The sequence below is a fragment of the Sycon ciliatum genome, chromosome 8 (genome assembly GCF_964019385.1).
Source record: "Sycon ciliatum chromosome 8, ocSycCili1.1, whole genome shotgun sequence".
Lineage (NCBI taxonomy): Eukaryota > Metazoa > Porifera > Calcarea > Leucosolenida > Sycettidae > Sycon > Sycon ciliatum.
Window position 1 is genome coordinate 4,564,365 of NC_088650.1, and position 18,831 is coordinate 4,583,195.

At 49.2% G+C, this 18,831-nt stretch overlaps 2 protein-coding genes across 5 annotated transcripts; one reads left to right on the forward strand and one right to left on the reverse strand.

Moving 5' to 3' along the window:
* Nucleotides 1-584: 584 nt before the first annotated feature.
* LOC135822922 (major facilitator superfamily domain-containing protein 6-like) lies at nucleotides 585-3,541 on the forward strand. The gene has a single exon (XM_065335762.1). It carries the CDS (start codon nucleotides 871-873, stop codon nucleotides 2,713-2,715), a length of 1,845 nt encoding a protein of 614 aa, XP_065191834.1. The 5' UTR covers nucleotides 585-870; the 3' UTR covers nucleotides 2,716-3,541.
* Nucleotides 3,542-4,223: 682 nt separating this feature from the next.
* LOC135822849 (putative serine/threonine-protein kinase SIK1B) lies at nucleotides 4,224-18,447 on the reverse strand. 4 transcript variants are annotated; one of them, XR_010554558.1, is made up of 11 exons: nucleotides 17,649-18,447; nucleotides 16,822-16,950; nucleotides 16,222-16,285; nucleotides 14,080-14,195; nucleotides 12,809-12,854; nucleotides 12,018-12,142; nucleotides 11,323-11,446; nucleotides 10,588-10,711; nucleotides 9,249-9,345; nucleotides 5,701-7,838; nucleotides 4,224-5,653 (listed from the first exon to the last, which is right to left on the reverse strand). XR_010554558.1 is itself a non-coding variant. In XM_065335683.1 (10 exons), the coding sequence occupies exons 1-10, from the start codon at nucleotides 17,883-17,885 to the stop codon at nucleotides 5,820-5,822; spliced, it is 3,081 nt and encodes a 1,026-aa protein (XP_065191755.1). In that variant the 5' UTR covers nucleotides 17,886-18,447; the 3' UTR covers nucleotides 4,224-5,819. The 4 variants fall into 4 exon arrangements, 2 of the variants coding, with proteins under 2 accessions (XP_065191755.1, XP_065191756.1); XR_010554559.1 differs by having other exon boundaries at nucleotides 4,224-4,979; nucleotides 5,013-7,838; XM_065335683.1 differs by having other exon boundaries at nucleotides 4,224-7,838.
* Between the last annotated feature and the right edge of the window lie 384 nt (nucleotides 18,448-18,831).

Here is an 18,831-nt window from a genome sequence, read left to right on the forward strand (position 1 = left end):
CAAGTTTCCTAATAAAGATTGTGTCAAGTAGTAGTAGTAGTAGTAGTAGTAGTAGTAGTAGTAGTAGTAGTATTTATTATTTGACTAGGGGAGTATATCGCCTACCTGCCCTCGCAATGGACATACATGTACTAGTGTACTTCCCTCCAAGTCTTTACTTTAATGAAGCACCCAAACCACGGCTGCCACTAGCCACTGTTTCTCCCGGTTTATTGCAACCCACTCTGATTGATAACACATAGTACTGTCTCTCTCTTATTGGCTACGGCCACCGTGAGAATAAAGATAATAATAATAATAAATAAAACAAGAGCCTCCCCGGCGCCACGCTGGCGGTGTCAGAAGCAGCTATTGCTGTCAAGTTAGTATTTCTGTTTAGGGCTTTTATTTGCTATTTTGTGCAGGCGTTGTGGCCGGATTCCTCAAAAAAACCAAAACAAAAAACAAAAAACGTATCCATGCCCTGCACACGTGCTTGCCACGTGTACGTAGACCTACGTGTACGTGTGTAGATCTACTGACTACATGGTATACCTGTATACTGTCTGTGCATGGGTGTGGAAAATACAATGAAGCCTGGCTACACGTAGATCTACTATTAGAGCTGAAAATAAATTACTGCCTTTGGTTCGGATTGTCCTCCTTGTCTGTTGCTGTTCAGGCTCCTGTGAAGGTCTACGTGGATTAGATGACCGTCCTCATGTATATATCTTTCTTGCCAACCGGCAATGGAGCTAGTTTGCTGTTGGGTCTGTCGAGGAGAAGGAGGACATCAGGCAGTGAACGATAAATATTTTTCTGAAAATTTCGAATTCATTGCAGACTTTTCAATAGAGTTTATTACACTAGCATCTACAGCGGCATACAACAATGGAGAGTGACGGGGAGAATGAGCAAACTGTGCCTTTCGCTCCTGATGAATGTAGTAATGACAACCGGAGTGTTACCTCTATTCATCAGACTTGTTCTGAGGACTTTCGTGATGGCGACCTGAATGCCACAAAAGCTTTCTATGGCATCGTGTTGGCCGCAATGGCATTCCTTTTACCGTTCTTACCAGTTTTCTACAAGATGAACGGTATTACAGCGTCGGAAAACGGTCTCCTTGGTGGCCTACGTCCCTTAGTGAATTTCTGGAGCGGTCCCCTATTAAGTGGGCTGGCTGACAAACTGCAGCGTCGCAGACTTATTCTCTTCATCAGCGCTATCCTCTATGCCATGATCACGTTCAGTATATGGTTCGTACCAGCGGACGAGCAAGTGGGTTGCGGTGCCTCGGCACACTGTGTACTTGATGGCGTACCACCCATCACCGGGGGCAACACCACGATAGCCACGGCCAGCTCCACAACATCGTTGCCATGGAAACACTCAGCTATGACCAGACTTTCGTTATCCACTGCGATATCACCAGGCCAATCAACTGAGTCACCAGATGCTAACGCCACATCATCCCCCATCCCGATCGAACAGGGCTCCTCTGGAAGCCATGCTAGAACCCTGGCATATTTTGTTGTGATGATATTTTTCAGTGAACTGGTGGGCGCCCCAGTGCTCCCCTTGACAGATACGATTGTCCTGGAGACTCTCGGCCACCAGCGCATTTCACAGTTTGGTCGCCAGCGCCTGTGGGGAGCCGTGGGTTTTGGAATCGCTAATGCCGCGGCTGGCTTTGGATCAAGCTCATTGGCCGACTCCTGCGGCCGGGGCAATTATACTGTTCACTTTGTTGGTTTTGCCGTCCTGTATGTCATCTCGTTAGGGGCTGCACTGAAGCTGAAGGATACTTACCATCCGCTGAGCGCTAAGACTACGGCAGCTACGACAGTACAAACGAGAATCCGAATCGGCCGAGGTTTGCGCTTGGCTCTGTGCAACGCCCGCGCAATCTGCTTTCTTGTCGCTGTGTTCTTCTTAGCCATTGCGATGTCCATCGTTGACAACTTTCTATTCTGGTTCCTAACAGAGCTGTGTGCATCCGAACTGCTCCTTGGTCTCTCTGTTCTGACCATGTGCATGTCAGAAATCCCGCTGTTTCTTATCGCCGGCCCAGTGATCAAGCGCTTTGGCCACACGATGGTGCTGGTGTTTGTGCTGATGTGCTACGCCATTCGATTCCTGGGCTACTCGCTGCTGCAGAACCCCTGGCTGGTCATGCCGATAGAACCGCTACACGGTGTATGCTTTGCACTGATGTGGTCCTGCTGTGTGTCCTACTGCAAGAAAATAGCGCCGCCAAATTTGGAAGCTACTCTGCAGGGTGTGCTAAATGGCATGTTTAGGGGCGTGGGCCGCGGGACGGGGGCCGTGCTTGGTGGTTTCGTGTACCATCACTTCGGTGCCCGTTGGCTGTTCCGTTCCTGCGCAATCATGTGCTGCATTGTGGCAGCGCTGTACCTAGTGTCGGAGAGAATCATTTGCCAGTACGAGCGGCGACACGGCACGTTGATTTCCGGTACGGCGAAGCTCGTCGACGGCATTGAGCTCAATGAACATGGCATCGTAACGTTGGACGACGACAACGAATGTGAGCTGAGTAACGGTGCGCCTGTCATTAGCTACCGTTCAGACAGCACCCATGTTAACGGTAGAGTGCATGATGGTATAGGTGACTTCACACTGGTATCGTCCAATCCTGACAAGGCTCTCGATATCGCCACCGCTGAGAATGATGAATTTGAACAAGATGGAGACATTGAAACTGCGCTGCTCTAGGTGACCCTAATAACATAATCATGCTCATGAATACTAGTCCTATTTATATTTTTAAATTTTACTCTGCTCTATGTCCGTTGCTCACTGGGCTTTCTGAGCCTGAGACTTGACAAAATACAAATTCATGTTCTGCTCAAGACTTAGAAACCACCCACGTGTGCTGGTACCCCTCTCACGTTGACTGGATAGGCAATCTTATACTCAACGAATCCCGGCCAGTTGATTATAATTCGGTACGTATCTATTTAATTTACCTTTGCCCATCCAGCTGGTCTGGCTTTAGACACTTGACTCTTGTCCTGCCTCCTTTTTTATGCTATGATCCATCAACCAGGTGATTGTCTTATTCAAACCCACCTAACTTTGTGCTATTACAACCAGTGGAGATGCTTTGAATGGCAAAGCTACCACGCAGCGATGCACTGGTGCTGGTTTGTGGCACCGCTCTTCTTTACTCCACTCAATACTTCGCATCTGCTATACTTCATCCGTTCTAATCGAACCTGGTGACTCACCCAATGACATCATTCGCATAACACTGATGTTCTGTGAGTTGTTCTGAATCCGGCACCTGAAGACTACATGTACCAGATACTTATACTAACTTAGTGGCCCCACACGGCCCCTACATGCAGTGTTTTATTATTGGAATTTATTGTTTATTATTTATTATTCTTTTACTAGGGAATTCCCAACAGGCGTCAGCGCCTTTTTACAGGGAACCCTAGATATAATTTGATGGATGAGCGAAATTCAGCTAGTGAACTAGACATGCGGCAAGCCGGTGGAAGTGTATTCCACCTGGCAGCGCCCAAAATAAAACGAAATTGAACTGAATCCATACCGGGTGTTAGGGGGGGGGGGGGGGGGGCAGAACAAGAGCAGCGGAGACTTGGCCACGGGTGGTGGCTGCAGTGTGGGCAAAGTTTTCAGGCGTGTGACTGTCCATTAGCAGGGTCTGGTGCTTGCTGTTTTTTCACAGAGCCGCACTATTTGTGCAAACCGGGTTTGCACAAATAGTGTAGCGATTTTGCCAAAGCAATTGAAAGCATTCCAACTGAACACGTACAGTAATTGAAGAACCTATAAGCCACATTTACGTCTTTGTTAGAGTGATAGTTGACACTCGGTGCGAAGGATATTGCAACCGTTAAATGATATGGATGATACGGATGACCTTGCCGGTTTGTTTTCCATACCTGTATTATGAATTTATAAATATGGCTGGAATGCGGATGGCGGGCCCCATCATTGATTTCTGGCCTGTAGCACGTGTTTTGTTTTAAACAAAGCTGCAGCCGTGACATCAATCGTGTACAGGACGCCTGTTCTCCATACCAGCCAGCACTTCATTGGCCGCTGCAAGTAACGTTACTAGCACCATACAGGTACAGTGAACATGCAAGCCTTGGCTACAAATCGGATCAAATCCACCATGCACATACATACACACACACACACACTCGCACACACACACACAGCACGCAAACATGTGCACGAGCAGGAAGCGATTTTTCAGATTGCTTTATCAAATGCACGTCATTCCCAAGCAGGTTTGGTTTGTGACTGAGAATTTTCTCTCCAATTTAATCATAGAGCAGGATTGGAGCGTGTGGAGCTCAACAAATAAATGTCAACGCAGCGAAAAAATTTACAAAATATTCAAATCAAGACTAAAAATTAATTATAACTGTACACTCGGACGTCTCTTATCCGGGCACCTTGGGACCGGGCACTGCCCGTATCTCAGGATAACTCACCTACCATGTACCGTATCATTTTTTGAAGAAGATTATTTGGAATGTATTGCACATGTTCAGGATACAAAAGGAACCCATTGGTAAAATGTGTGGATTACATAGGTTGGCAGTGAAAAATAAGCACTTCCACATACGGAAAAAAGTTCAAAAACCCCAAATTCGAAGCATTTGTGCTATAGGAACTCAAGCTGAAGGTGCCCGGTAGAGAGACGTGCCCGTATCTGAGGCGTCCGGCTAAGAGGCGTTTGAGTGTACACCCGCCAAACAGCACAGCTATGTCGAGGCAGCCGTAGCTGCTGCTGCTCGTGACTAGACTACAGGCTAAATGGTTTGCGCACTCTGTACAACTCGCCTGGTTATCTCGCGTGCTAGAGCTGGTACAAGAGATCGGTGCAAAGCCTGCAAAAGTTACAAAAAGTCACCCAGCGACCACCACATTCACTGCATCACTCAGAGATCTAGAGAGTAGGTAGGAGTGCCTCAACTCTCCAGAGATCAAATTACCTAAGCACGGCCCAAGCACGGCCTAAGCACGGCCTAAGCACGGCTGACACAACGCGACCAGGATAGATAGCACGGCGTAGATCAATATTGCCATGAGAATAATACTGTCAGATCAAGCTGATCTAAATCTGCAGACTGCGTCTAAGAGTATCCTGCTAATACCAGGCCAGCTGATAAGGACTGCAGAGCAGCTGAAGAACTCAATCAACACCCAGAGACTCTAGGCTAGTCTAGCAAGCATGGCACCGCCACAGACCCTAGCGAGCATGGCACAGGGACATGCTCCCCACCGATCTTCGGACTAGCACACAACTGAACAAGCTGCCAGTAAAATAGCCGCACGGGTGCACACGAGTGAGTGCACACACAAGGACACACACACACACACACACACACACACACACACTCACAAAACACACATATCCACACCGTTATGAGAAGCGTCGTCTGCTGTGTGCGCGTTGCGTATTGCGACGGTAGGAGTCGTGAGAGTGACGGCCACATCAGCTTGCGTGTTTAACCCGGTGCGGTAGCGTTGCCGACTATCATAAAGTATGTTAGTAGTGCCTCACTTGAGGCGGCAGCACGGTGGGATGTAGTGGCCACGTCGTGACGGCGGGTAACCGGTACTAACAGTACTGGTACTGTTGGTACCCAGAGCAGCACGGCAACACCTCGTACTGCTAACTTGTGACGGCGGTGCAGAGCAGCACGGCAACACCTCGTACTGCTAACTTGTGACGGCGGTGCAGAGCAGCACGGAAACACCTCGTACTGCTAACTTGTGACGGCGGTGGGGAGGCAGTCGCGATGCAGCTGCTCCACACGAGTCCGAGTCCACTACTTGAGGCGCAGCTGCTGCATCAGCTCGTTTGTGTACGCCTTGTACGACCACTGGTCGCCAGCCAGTCTCTGGAAGCGCAGGCTCAGCATATTCCTGAGGCCCGGGAGTTGGCAGATCTCTATATCGAACTGCACTACCGCCGCAGCCTGTCCACTGTCAAACACGCTAACGGTGAACACATAGTCTGTTTGCTCATACTTTAGGCATGGGTACTGGTCCAGAACACGGCAGATCTCCTGCAGCACGGCCTGGATCGGCAAGCTGGAAATCAGCATCGGAGACATCGCAAAGCGAGCCTCGCGTGGAGCCCGTGCATCATCGCCAGCTGCTGCTGCTGCGGCGTCCGTAGGGTCCACCACGTCTCCCAAACTACAACCCTCACCGGCAGCAGCAGCAGCAGAGCTTGTGTCAACGCCGACGACGTTGGGTACGGCCGCAAGGGTCTGAACCTGCTGCGCTGACAGCATGTTGATCGCCATGGGGCCAATTCCGGCTGACTGCGCGTGAGAGGAGCGCCGTCCGGAACGATGCCTCTGGTGAAAGACTCCGCCGGCAGCGTTCGCCACCGCCATATGAGCTCCCGGTAGGGTGACCCGCGGGTCCAGGCTGTTGCGGCGCAGCTGGTGATTGGGCATGGCACGGCCCATCATATCGGGAGACAGATGGGCTTGGTGGTTCTCCCTGAGTGCTGCTGCCGCTGCGTTAGGGAAAATCCCTAGAGGACCGTGCGCTGACGATGAGGTTGTCATGCCCGGGTCGGGCGCGGACACCAAGCGACTAATCGCTTCGTGCTGATATCCAGCGGGTGGGAGGTGGAAGGTCTGTGCGGCCGGAGAGGATTCCGTAGCATGCAACGGCATGTGACTTGCCATATCGGTCGAATCCTCCGGGCTTGGCGACTGGATCGTTTGCAGTTGACTGACGTGATGTCGACCGGCACCAGCAACGTACAGCTGAGGCGGTGCACGGTGGTTGTTGCCGGATGAACCACCACCGCCGCCGCCAGAGGATTGTGGCTGATACTGCTGAGAGGCTTCGCTGCTGCCATCGCCTTGCACATGCAGGTTATCAATTTCCTGTGCAAGCACACTTACATTAGATTGATTAAACATCTCAGCTCCGTGCAGTGTGAGCGGCCCAAAGCTGCCGCTCGACGCCTGCAGGTGGCCGGAGCCAGTCTCCAAGGTGTCGTGCCGATGCTGTTGCTGGCTCATGGCGTAGTCTTGAAGAGCATGCGTGTCGGAGCGTCTCCGTCCCAGTGGTGGACGCACATGAGACACGGGCAGCACAGCTGGGCCGCCGCTCAGCTTCTGCCGCACCTGCGGATGCAGGCCTCGCGGCGTCCTGTGTATGTGAGCCTGCACAAGGTTGGTCGGTGGAGCGGCGCTTTGCTGCTGCTGCTGCGTGAGGTTTGCCGCCAGTAGGGGTGCCATTGTCACAGGAGTAGCAACAGCACCTAGAGCTAGATGTGGTGCAGCAGATCCTTGCAGTGCACTGGCCTGCGACGCAAGCGCCTGCTGAATGCCTTGCGGTGCTAACGTGTGACGCCGTTGAGCCAGGTAGGCATGGAGCGTGTCGCGTGACGCCAGCTCCTGGCTGATGTTACGACCGACCGGAGGGTGTGCTGTGATCGGTGCACCCTGCGCCGGAGATGATAACGTGGCCGTGACCACCATGCCATTGCGGTGCATGCCTGGCCCCGGGATACCAGAGGCCGCCGCTGCCGCCTGCTGCTGCAAGCGCTGATGCAGCGTGCTTCTCTGGTCGAGAGAGTGCGTGTGCGTCACGCCGCCTCGGTTCGCCGCGTGCGAGGCGGCCACGGCGTGACGGCGGACGAGCGGTTGATGGGTGGGGATGGTCACATTGGGCGGACCTGCTGCTGCTGCTGCTGCTGCTGCTGAAACCTCTTCCACATCCGGTGCCTGCGCACGGTTTTTCTCCTGTTTCAGACGAATACGGTCGTCCAGTATGTGGTAAATGCCAGCGTGATCGTCAAATTTATTCTTCTCCAGACTCTATAGGAAAGGAGAGAAACAAAACAAAAACACACACATACACATACATACAATTAAAACTGAGAGGACCATAACTACACACATGCCATGGTCCGCAAAGTTAAAAGCCAAGCCAGTATGATGTGCTCAGCTAACGCAGGCGACGCACACAGAGGCTGGACTGGGTCCGGGACTATGGCAATCACCATGTGGAAAGAATAACTGTGACCAAGTGCTAACTAACCAGAATATGCCTAGAGACGTGGCTCCATCAGCATGCCACCGCCTTTACCAAGCAAACACTTTAGAATCGGATCTTAACCCTTTAAGAGCCACAGGAAATTTTCAAAAATCTGCATTTTTTCATGTTCCTCGGATCATAGCTTCAGTTCTACTCACTCAATCCTCACAATCTAGGGCTTCCTGGAACGGTCTCCGCGAGAGGAAGAGAATGAGGTCGATCATGATAGCCAGCACACCGTCTATCCAGCGCTAGATCGCAGCGACAGTACGAAAAATGCCCCAAATGCGTCCAATTGCGTCCCGCTCCAGATATTTCATTCTACTCGATCGTGGAGTTCCAATTTTTTTGCTGTGTACTCTTGACAATATCAACAGTGAAACCCGTGCAAATTCGAGTAAACCAGCGTGACGAAAAGTCTCAAAAATCTCAATACTAAAGTTGCACTGCGCGCTTTTGAAATTGCCGCGATCGCGGCTCAACTTACGAGTGATTTATCTCGGGAACCGTTGCTCGCAGCGCTTCGCGGATTGTTTCTCCCGACAGGTGAGAGTTTTCTCTTCGCCCTGGATATTTCGATCGATGGATTTGAGCGAGATTAGACTGAGTTACGATCTTTTGAAGTTTTGCATTTGAATGCGTCGTTTACGACGCATTCAAGTATGGGGCGGCTCTTAAAGGGTTAAGTCAAAATCACTACAGGCACTGGGTATTATGATGATACTCAGCCCGCAAGCACAAGCAGACCTGGTCTAAACTGCTGAACACTGTGCTAGGGGTGCGAGACGAGCTTGATTATGAGGTGTGAATAATGACCCATTTAAGTCCCAACTTCTGCTCTGCACCGCATCATCATCTTCCCCGTCCAGCCCAGTTCCCTGTCAAACATAGCATGTGGATAGTTCTCTGCTCTACATACAAGGGTAAGTGTGGCATCCCGAGACCTTGTCACTGGCTAGAAAACAGTTTCCCACTTTGCAAGGGGCCCAGGAAACAACACCCGACTGTTCATGTATAGAAGACCGCCCAGGCCTCACCACCACCACTGCCGTGTCTGTGCTGCCTTCTCGTGTCTGTGCTGCCTTCTCTATTATATACACACCATGTACACTGTTTATGTGCACATTCACATGCCTGAAGGTTTGTGGTTTTCAATAAAAAATTAAAAAAACGAAGACCATCAATCTTACGTCGAGGAGTTGGTCTTCGATGATTTTACAGTCCAGTACCATGTAGTTGATGATCAAGCTGTTGTACTTCGGTCGCTGACCATTGCCATTTGCACAGCTACCGGCATGCCACCGCATCGAAAAAGTAACAAAGGCACAATACACATACAGGCACAAACACACCCACCCACACACACACACACACCCACCCACACCCACCCACACACACACACACACACACACACACACACACACACACACACACGTGAAGACGACAATGAGACGAATGAGTATGGAGCAAGCGGATAAAATAAGCCGGGAGGGTTGCGGTAAGACCCAATCCCCCACCAGGAGCACCACACACCATGCAATTTTGAAGAAACAGGGCATAATATTCATAGCCACTGTTTCCTGTGTTTATTATCATTGCGTGACTGTCTGACATGCCCATGCGAGCAGCACATGCCCCAATGGTGTGCAAGTGCACCATACTGTAGTTTAGTCAACAAAGAGCCATTATCTGCACCTGCAGACACGAAGTACACACTCCATCACAGCAACATTGGGTGCAGAGAAGAAAGAGGACTCTGCTGCGGGCTAGTGAACTTCAAGTTTTTCCCAAAATCCAGCCCCTATGTTCTTACAGTACCCTTCTACAGGGCCGGCCAAAGAAATCCAACCTCATGAATAAAATAGCGTCGGGCGCTACGCAGCCCTAGCACTAAAAAAACACTGTTCTATGCACTCCAACGCGGTGCTACTTTATTCACTAGGTTGGATTTCTCTGACCAGCACTGCAGACTCTCACTGTTGATGTGCACCATGCCGTGCACAGTATTGTAACAAAAACACAGGTATCTCCCACATCATAGTTCCAGCTCAGCAGTTTCGCACTTTATTTTATTTTATTTTTTTACTATGTTCACATTCCCAGCTCTTTAGCAGCATGTTCATTGGCAGGCCATCATGTTTTTTTTATCATAGCATAGGAGCTGTGGCATCATTCATTATACTTAGCAAGAAGGCATCGATGCCTGGTGAGTAAAATGAAGATAAATTTATAGAAAATAAAAGGACCAAGGAACTACAAGTTCCACCACCAGCTACTGAACAATCAGCTCTTGCGATAAAATTCCACGGCACGACACTTGTAGAAAATCAGTGCCGTCGGTCAGTGCCGTGCCATGTTATCGCATGAGCTGATTCTTCAGTAACTGGCGGTGTTAGTGGATATTATAGCGTAACTTGTATTTCCTTGGTCCTTTTATTTTCTATAAATTTACCCTTGGCTCTCCATCTGAGTCCAAAATGAAGATAACATAATAATCAAATAGAACATGATCAAGCACTTAGTGCATACCCATTGTCCGCGGCGTCGGGACTTTCCCGCGCTGGCTTCATCCATTCGTGCATCAAGACTTCACGGATGTTAGGCCGCTTCTTGGGGTCCCGCTTCAGCATCGAGCGGACCAGTTGTTCACAAGCTGTCGGCCCAGAAGGCAGAGAACACATGGACGGTGACTATCGGAGAAAACAGCAAATGGCGTGCTCCTGGTAGTCGAAATGCTGTCCTAACCATGGGTTGCCCGTTCAACTGAACTTTTCGTGAGGGTCAAGGGACATGCTGAGCACGCGTGATCACATCTACACGTGAGTTCTGCAAGGTCGGTGCTAGTACACTGGTCAGTGCAGCAGCCATACTGCTTATATCCATGTACAGGTAGGCTCGACTAACGAAATCCAACCTGATGAAAATGCTCAAGTCCTGGACACGCACACAGTTCAGTGCTTTCAGGCCAGTGACAACAATGTGCCCGATACTGGGTTACACACAAAGCTGGATTTCATCAACCAACACTTTATGTATTCATAGTTCAGGAGTACGTTGGTCAGCTAGAGAAATACACAGCATAGCGCTGTCTATCTAAGAGTGCGTCGGTGAACAATTACCCATACAGCATTCTAACAGAAAAAAAAAGAAAACGTAGTGCATTGCCTGGTAGCGGTACATAACAAGATGCTGTTCGAACGACTGCCAGTACACTTGGGCAGCTGGCCATCCTCAGAGATACCAGCGATGAATACGTGAACTTACACATGGTCATGAAGTAGGGGATCCTAAACGTCCCCTGCATGACACGCTGCTTCAGCTGCGTGATGTTGTCTCCCTCAAAGGGTAAAACACCACACACGAGCACGTAGAGTACCACACCGAGGCTCTGCGGAGGACAGAGAAAACGGCAGTCATCATACAGGGGTGTCGGACACGTAACGGTCACTACGGTATTGACCATACCACTCTTTTTCCCAGCGTATCCCGGGAGTCGATAAAATGCACTGATTTGGGCTCTAAACTTTGGAAAAAAATCAGGAGATCTATCCTAACCCCATGAGTACGTTGTACTTCAGGTGGCTGCCCGTACTACCCTAGAATACCTGTCATAGATACATATGCCACGTGATCTGGCCACACTGAAGACCCGCATAGATACATATGCCACGTGATCTGGCCACACTGAAGACCCGTCCGATGCTATTCTCGTGTCTCAAGCCGAGCGTGTAACGGAGCAGACTCAGGTCAGAACAGCCACCTAGCAATACGCGTCAAATTGCGTAGCACAGTGAAAGCTGCCTGAACCGACGGCTCCGGGGGGCCTAACAAAGGTGGTCCCCTCGGGAGAGAGGGCACACACAGGACAGCAGGGCCAGTGACACTGCTAAGTGCAAACACGCATTGGTCTAGGCGTATACATGTTTGACTATACTTATACGCAGTTACTAATCTCTTACCCAGATGTCAACTTCTGGCCCATAGTATGGAGTGCCGGAGAAAAGCTCAGGCGCTGCATACGGCGGACTTCCGCACCAAGTCTTCAGCTTCTCCTTGCCGTCGTAGTGATTGCTGAATCCAAAATCTGCACGTGGTGGCAAGCAGGAAACATAGAGGTACGGTTGCGTTACATGCACCATCTGCTATGCAAAGGACTGCTCATTGTAGATCTGCACGCTAGTGGAACCTGTTGCTATGACTGGTCCACCTTTTAGGGGTGCACCTAGAAATACACTGTATACTTGAAGCAGTTTGAAATTGAAGTTCCAGTGTACAGGTACAGTCGAATGTCACTTATCCGGTCGCCAGTTATCCGAGCACGTCGGTTATCCGACAAGCCCGGGAGTGGTAATTTTATGACTCTCAACAGTAAAATTCTTAATTTTTTTTGTATACGGGTATTATACAGTGTAATATGCATTTACTTGAAGTAGATGTGGTCAAGTATGGTAACATGTTATACGTCTGCAGCGAGCTGCAAGTACAAGTGGAGTTTTCAGACTGGTACTAAGGTCTAACAGGCACTGCAGTGTGATCTGTTGGACGTTTTGTCCAACATGTACATACTAGCACACCGGTGATGTTCTATGCAGAGAGAAGGTCGAAAGAGTTTAGGGGGTACCCCATGCCCCTGTGTCTAATTGTCAGTTTTAACCTGATAGTGGCAGTGACAAAGCACTGTTGCTATTATCAGGGATGACATTTTAACACTGATCTCCCGAATACGTGTACAAGGATCTGTAGTACTCACCAGCAAGCTTGACATTGAGCTGCTCATCAAGAAGTACATTCTCTGCCTGCACAGTATCACAAACAGCCACCAATAACCAAAACTGCGCAGGGGAATAGAGAAGACGTTCTGCACTAGCTTGGCCTATGTACCTTCGCGTAGCGTAGTTAAAACCCTCCTGTAAAGGAAATGGTTGTAGGCTTCTCCCCCTGGCCCCGGTCACTCAACAACGCACCATTCCGTTAGCTTCCATACTAGTATTCACTTCAATAATAAACGGCGAGGGCACAGGAGGAGAAAGACGAAAAGACTAGACAGAAAACGACGACGGGAAAGACTCCCGGGAAAAGACTCAGTCCAGACTCCAAGAAAACAACAACGAACAAGCAGTAATAAACCGACGACAAATCGAGACGACCAATCAGGGACGAATACGTACAGAACACATGACCAAGACCAAGACAACCAGACCACGGACGAATTACACATGACTCTCATTCCCAGACCAAACTAGCACTGCGCATGTACAGCATTCACTTGACAGTCACTGTCACACAGACGGAAGCACATCCTCACACTCTGACAACGCGTACTCTTGCATGCACCACATACCATAAACGTCACACATCACACCATACTCGCGCGTACACTTAGACCATATATGACATCAGACACTGGACTCCACAAGACAAGAACCAAATACAACGACATGCGTAAATCATAGTTGTAATACAAATAATTCGTCACACTCCGGTGCGTGATTGAGCATGCGCTGTGCGATGGGCAAGATAGCGTCGATCCAAACTTGAGTTTTTTTCAAATGCAACACCACTACCTTCTCTATAACTATCGATATGCCAGCTACCAAACGGTTGTCGCAAAAATGTCAGCCTTCCCTGAAACGAACATCGTTCACTTCGTACTCAGACCTCTTCCCCATCCTCCGAAATGAAAACAACTTGCTATTCTAAACGACGAAAATCACATGCATGAACAAGTATATGAACAGTATCGGTCGACTTGAGATTTTGGCTCACATCCCTCAACCTACCCCACCTCAAATGAAAAATGTTCGTTTTAGGGACAACAAAAACACTTTAGCGATGACCAATACGGGGCCTAGGGACGTCTGTTCACAAAATCAACAAGCCCCGATATGCACGAGACCGGCTCTGGGATCACTTTCTCCAAGCAAAGAACATGCACCAGTGGTTGGAGTTCATCGGCCAACCCGGTGGATAAGAAGCAAAAACAAGTGTATTGTTGGTGTGTGGGATCACTGCCGGCATTACCTTGATGTCTCGATGCACGATGCCCATATCATGTAGGTGTTGAACAGCGATTGCTAATTGGTGGAACTTTTTACCAGCTTCTTGCTCCGGCAAGCGTCCCCTTGTGACAATAAAATCTGCAACAGAGAAAAGGAAACATGCAGTAATAGGCACAGCGCAACGATGTTTGACAAAGTTGACTGAAAGCAAATTAAGCCTCTCCTCAACAAAAATTGAACACTTTTCAGTGGTTATTAGGGCATAGCTCAATAGATCGATTGCGCATTGCCAAATATGGAATGTATGAGTAATGCTTGTGAGTTCGTTGGGATCAGGAATGCACTGTTCAACATCCCAGACGACCATGCCCAGGTGGCTGTGAAGGGTGCTTATGGTACAAATTACGTCATTGCGCAATGGGTACATCCTCAAAAGGGCGGATTTTCAACCATTTTGTGCACTATCAAAATTCATAATGTTACGAGAATGACATCATTGCATAGGCATAGCATGGAGCGGCAACCAACGTGCCATAAAAAATTAGTTGACGCTTCGTTCATAGGTGTCAACTAATTCGGTCTCGTTCATAACGTAATATTCTGCGTACGCGAATATTCACATATCTCCTGGGATCCGAGGTGTGCATTCGAATCTATTCCATGGCCTGAACCTGTACGAAATGTGCCACCGGGGAACATGTGGGATGTGCTGGCGCCATTGCACGGACGTCGGAATCATGCGTACTAGGACCATTGGCAGGTCACACAGAACTAAACTGTCCAACCAGGTCACACAGAACAAAACTATGCAACCAGGTCGCACAGAACTAAACTGTCCAACCAGGTCACACAGAACTAAACTGTCCAACCAGGTCACACAGAACAAAACTATGCAACCAGGTCGCACAGAACTAAACTGTCCAACCGGGTCACATAGAACTAAACTGTCCAACCGGGTCACATAGAACTAAACTGTCCAACCGGGTCACATAGAACTTAATGCAACAGATTAGATATGGGTAGCATTTTACCATTCTCGCTAACTTCGACCGTCGGCCTGTACCGTTTGTGTGTGTGTGTGTGTGTGTGTGTGTGTGTGTGTGTGTGTGTGTGTGTGTGTGTGTGTGTGTGTGTGTGTGTGTGTGTGTGTGTGTGTTTTCAACACATGGTTAGCATTTCGGTTTCTGTCGCAACGATCGACTTGTGACGTCACCCGAGGTGGAATCTTACCGTTTCGTTCTCCTGCTAAATAGAGCTTTCTATCGTCGAAACGATACCAAGCCGACGGTATTTTGGGTGCTGGGCACGAGAACTGTTGGATTTAGCGTGAACGGTAAAATGCTAACAAGATTTATTGAAATAGTGGTAGCGACTTTGGCGATGATCGTTTGGAAATGTGGGCAGCAAACCCTTTCCATGTATTTTGATGCATTTTATAACGTCTCCCAGTATGCTCCGTACAAGGTATGGTGCAAAGTACACAGAAGTCTGCATAGGTGAGCTGGTGACCTGTTTTTTGTTTGTTTGTTAGCATCCATTTCCTGGAAGAGGGTAACCAGCAGCAGGCAGTGCACTGACTGTCTTTGTCACACTAGCGCCTCCATACAGTCATGTATCTACTGTGCCGCTTGTATAACGATATTCGCTCAAAACCAGTCGGGCAATGACACCGCTACGAGTTTTCACAGTATATTCATTGTACACGTGTGTCGACATGATAACGCCAACCCAAGCGACCAAGTAAGTCGAGGTGGTCACCTTGGCTATTGAGTGGTGCTGCCGGTCAGGCGAACGCTTCAGCGGGCATGACAGGCAACGGAGCGAGCGCTGAACGACCGCTAGCGCTACGACTGACGGTGACACCTCCATGGAGTTTTTGCGCTCGACACTTGCACTGCAGTCACAAACATGGGGCCTACTCAGGTCAGCGGCCATCAATGACCACACGATTGTCTGACGAGTTGACGCAGACCAGGTGACCTCAGGCGACCACACAGACGCGAGCGAACACCAGCACTCGCTCCCAAATCAATAAACTTTACGCACATGAAAACTCGACAGCCTAACTATTACTTATTGGCATAAGTCGGTTATTTTCTTCGTATGGTTTAATAGCTGGATGAACACACGCACGAGGTATCCTATCCAGCTGTACACGACTCACCAAATATCTCTCCTCCGCTTGCATATTCTGTCACTAGGTACATATACCGCTTGTCCTCAATGACCTGCAGCAGTGCAGGGGAAACGGGTTGGCAATCAAATACACGCCAATGGGCAATGTCGACATCACGGCCGAATCGAATCTAGAGTATACATGCTGATCACAGGATAAGGAGCTCAACTACTGCATGCAGGGTCCGTCAAAAATCCCTGCGGAGACTCGTAGGAAACACAACCCGGTCCTTCCCCCCTTGAGGTAGGCGAGAGCGCGTACTGACGCACATTACGACAAAGTAAATTACTACAGTATTCGCGAGAATGAAATTCAAGTTAGTGTCCTCCACACAACTTGCAGAACTAAAGCGTACAACAATGACGGCAGGGCAAGGGCACACCAGGACATCGCGATGGTGGAAAGGAGCCGCGATAGGACACGACCACGGCACGCCACAAGGCACTGAGGCAGGCCTGGGGTGATTTCTGCACGTCAAATACGGTCAATGCTGAATGGAGCAGCACCTCGAAATGGCTCGTGACATACATTGTACTTACTAGTAAATTATTTAGAACACACTGTGATGTGCAGTTACAATTGGCCCACCTGATACAATCGCACGATGTTCCGGTGGACGACCTTCTTCATGATTTCAATCTCGCGGCGAAGCTTGAGCACGTTCTCCTTCGCATTGACCTTGGTTAGAGCTTCCTTGTCAATGGCCTTTATTGCAACCTGTGCAAAAACAACATCAACAACAACAACATGAGCACTCAGTAGCCTGCGAAGAGCAACCCGCCGACATACGAGCATCAGCTTCTCCATTCAAACCGATCCAGCTGACCAAGACACAATGTTGACTATGCACCAGCAATGAAAACCACGGCTCTTGCTGAAATTTGAAATAGCGAACAGCAACAACAGTATTGTTGTTGCTTCATCATTTTACACATAGAATTACTATGGGCACCTGGAGTTGAATGGTCAGGTTGCTGGTTTCTTCAGCGAGACAGTCAGCTACGAACAATTATTTTGATCTTTGACTTGATCACGCCACAAGTTCACAAGACCTCTTCGCTATCCTAAACACACACGCACATTCACCGTAAATCTCTGCACCGCGAATGTAGTATTGTAGATGGTGCGGTTACAATAATAAAATTATTTCTATCATAAATGCGCTTGCGCTGGCTTTACCTTAGCCTAGTTTAGCTAGCCAAAGCGGTCTCCAGACAGACCCAAGAACTAGATCTAGAGGACGGTCAGACGGACAATGATGTTCCGCACATCACACTGCTCATGACGCATTAGGGCATCACACAGACTCAGTTGGGTGCAAGGGGGCAAAATGCTTTACACAAAGACCGACCGCTGAGAATGGACACTTAGTCTTTGGGCCACAACAGTGATACCAACGAAGTAGGCATCCTCACCACATCCTTAGTAATCGTATGCGTGCCTTTGAAGACATTGGCAAAGTTCCCCGATCCAATCTTCTTGTCAACAGTGTAGAAGCGAATCGACGTTCCCTTGGTTGGTGGATGGGTCGATGCCTTGATGGACTTCTGATCTTCTCGCTCGGTCGTGGCTGGATCCACTTTGCCGTTCTCTACACCCTCCATGGTCATTGCTACAGTGGGCTCAGTCGGCTCAGTCCTCGACAAGTTCATTACAAAAGCAACCAAGCTAAAAACTCACGAGGTATGCATGGCAGACAGGGAAGAGAGTGACGAGCCCCAAACACGCAGCTCGCTACTCGCACAAGTACAATCGATCAAGTGCGCGCTGAGCGTAGAACTTAGAAGCAACAGGACAGCAGAGCGCGCTGGTAGCAGACTGAATAGCAGCAACAGTCAGTCGACAGTAGCGGCAGCATCAACTGCTCACGAAGCGCTTTCCTCTGCAGACTGATTGCCTGGCAATGTTGGCCAATGCTCAGTCACAACCACCGCACAAGCTAGGCACACTCTCTAATACTTGGAAAACTCAAGTGCTTGTCGAATGTCGTGCACGCGTGCCGGGTCAGCGCGATCCAAGCGGCAAGCGCATAGACTGGCTAAGACTGCTGTGTCTGCGTGAACAGTCTACTTTTTTAGTCGGCGATTGGTCAAACCATGCTAGAGACAGCCTCAATGTGAGCCGTGTTCCAAGACCAGTGACGACCCTATTCCCCAAAACAACTGCGCGACTACTGAAGCAGTGATGGATCTTCTTCTACGCCTCTATCCACCGCTTTGTTTTAGTTTTTTACTCGTAGATCGACGAAGGTCCTGGCTAGCTGCACGCAATCTGGGATGCACGGGACAAACACAACCACGCTGATTTGATCGATGGAAAAATATTTCCTGACGGCAGTGACGCTGATCTACTGAGTCTACGTCACGTGTAGTCTGTGCGTAGTTATCTAGATGTACGACAACTGTACTAAGTTAGTAAGTGCAAAGGCTCTTTGTGGACGTCAGAGACTCAGACAACGCGTCGACAATATACGCACGTGACCAGCAGGGCTACACTGACTGTGATCACGTGATCTAGTATTACTAGCCATGTACATGATTGTACAATGACGTAGGCTACGTGATGCTGATCGTCAGTGACAGTGAATGTGATCGAGGG

Bases quoted from the DNA above. Each gene is read 5' to 3' on its own strand.
- LOC135822922 (XM_065335762.1), top strand. From the start codon at position 871: ATGGAGAGTGACGGGGAGAATGAGCAAACTGTGCCTTTCGCTCCTGAT.
- LOC135822849 (XM_065335683.1), bottom strand. From the start codon at position 17,885: ATGAACTTGTCGAGGACTGAGCCGACTGAGCCCACTGTAGCAATGACC. The intron at 12,855-14,079 runs GTAATGCCGGCA...GATACTGTGCAG, and splicing joins TCGTGCATCGAGACATCAAG to GCAGAGAATGTACTTCTTGA. The intron at 12,143-12,808 runs GTGAGTACTACA...CACCACGTGCAG, and splicing joins GCTCAATGTCAAGCTTGCTG to ATTTTGGATTCAGCAATCAC.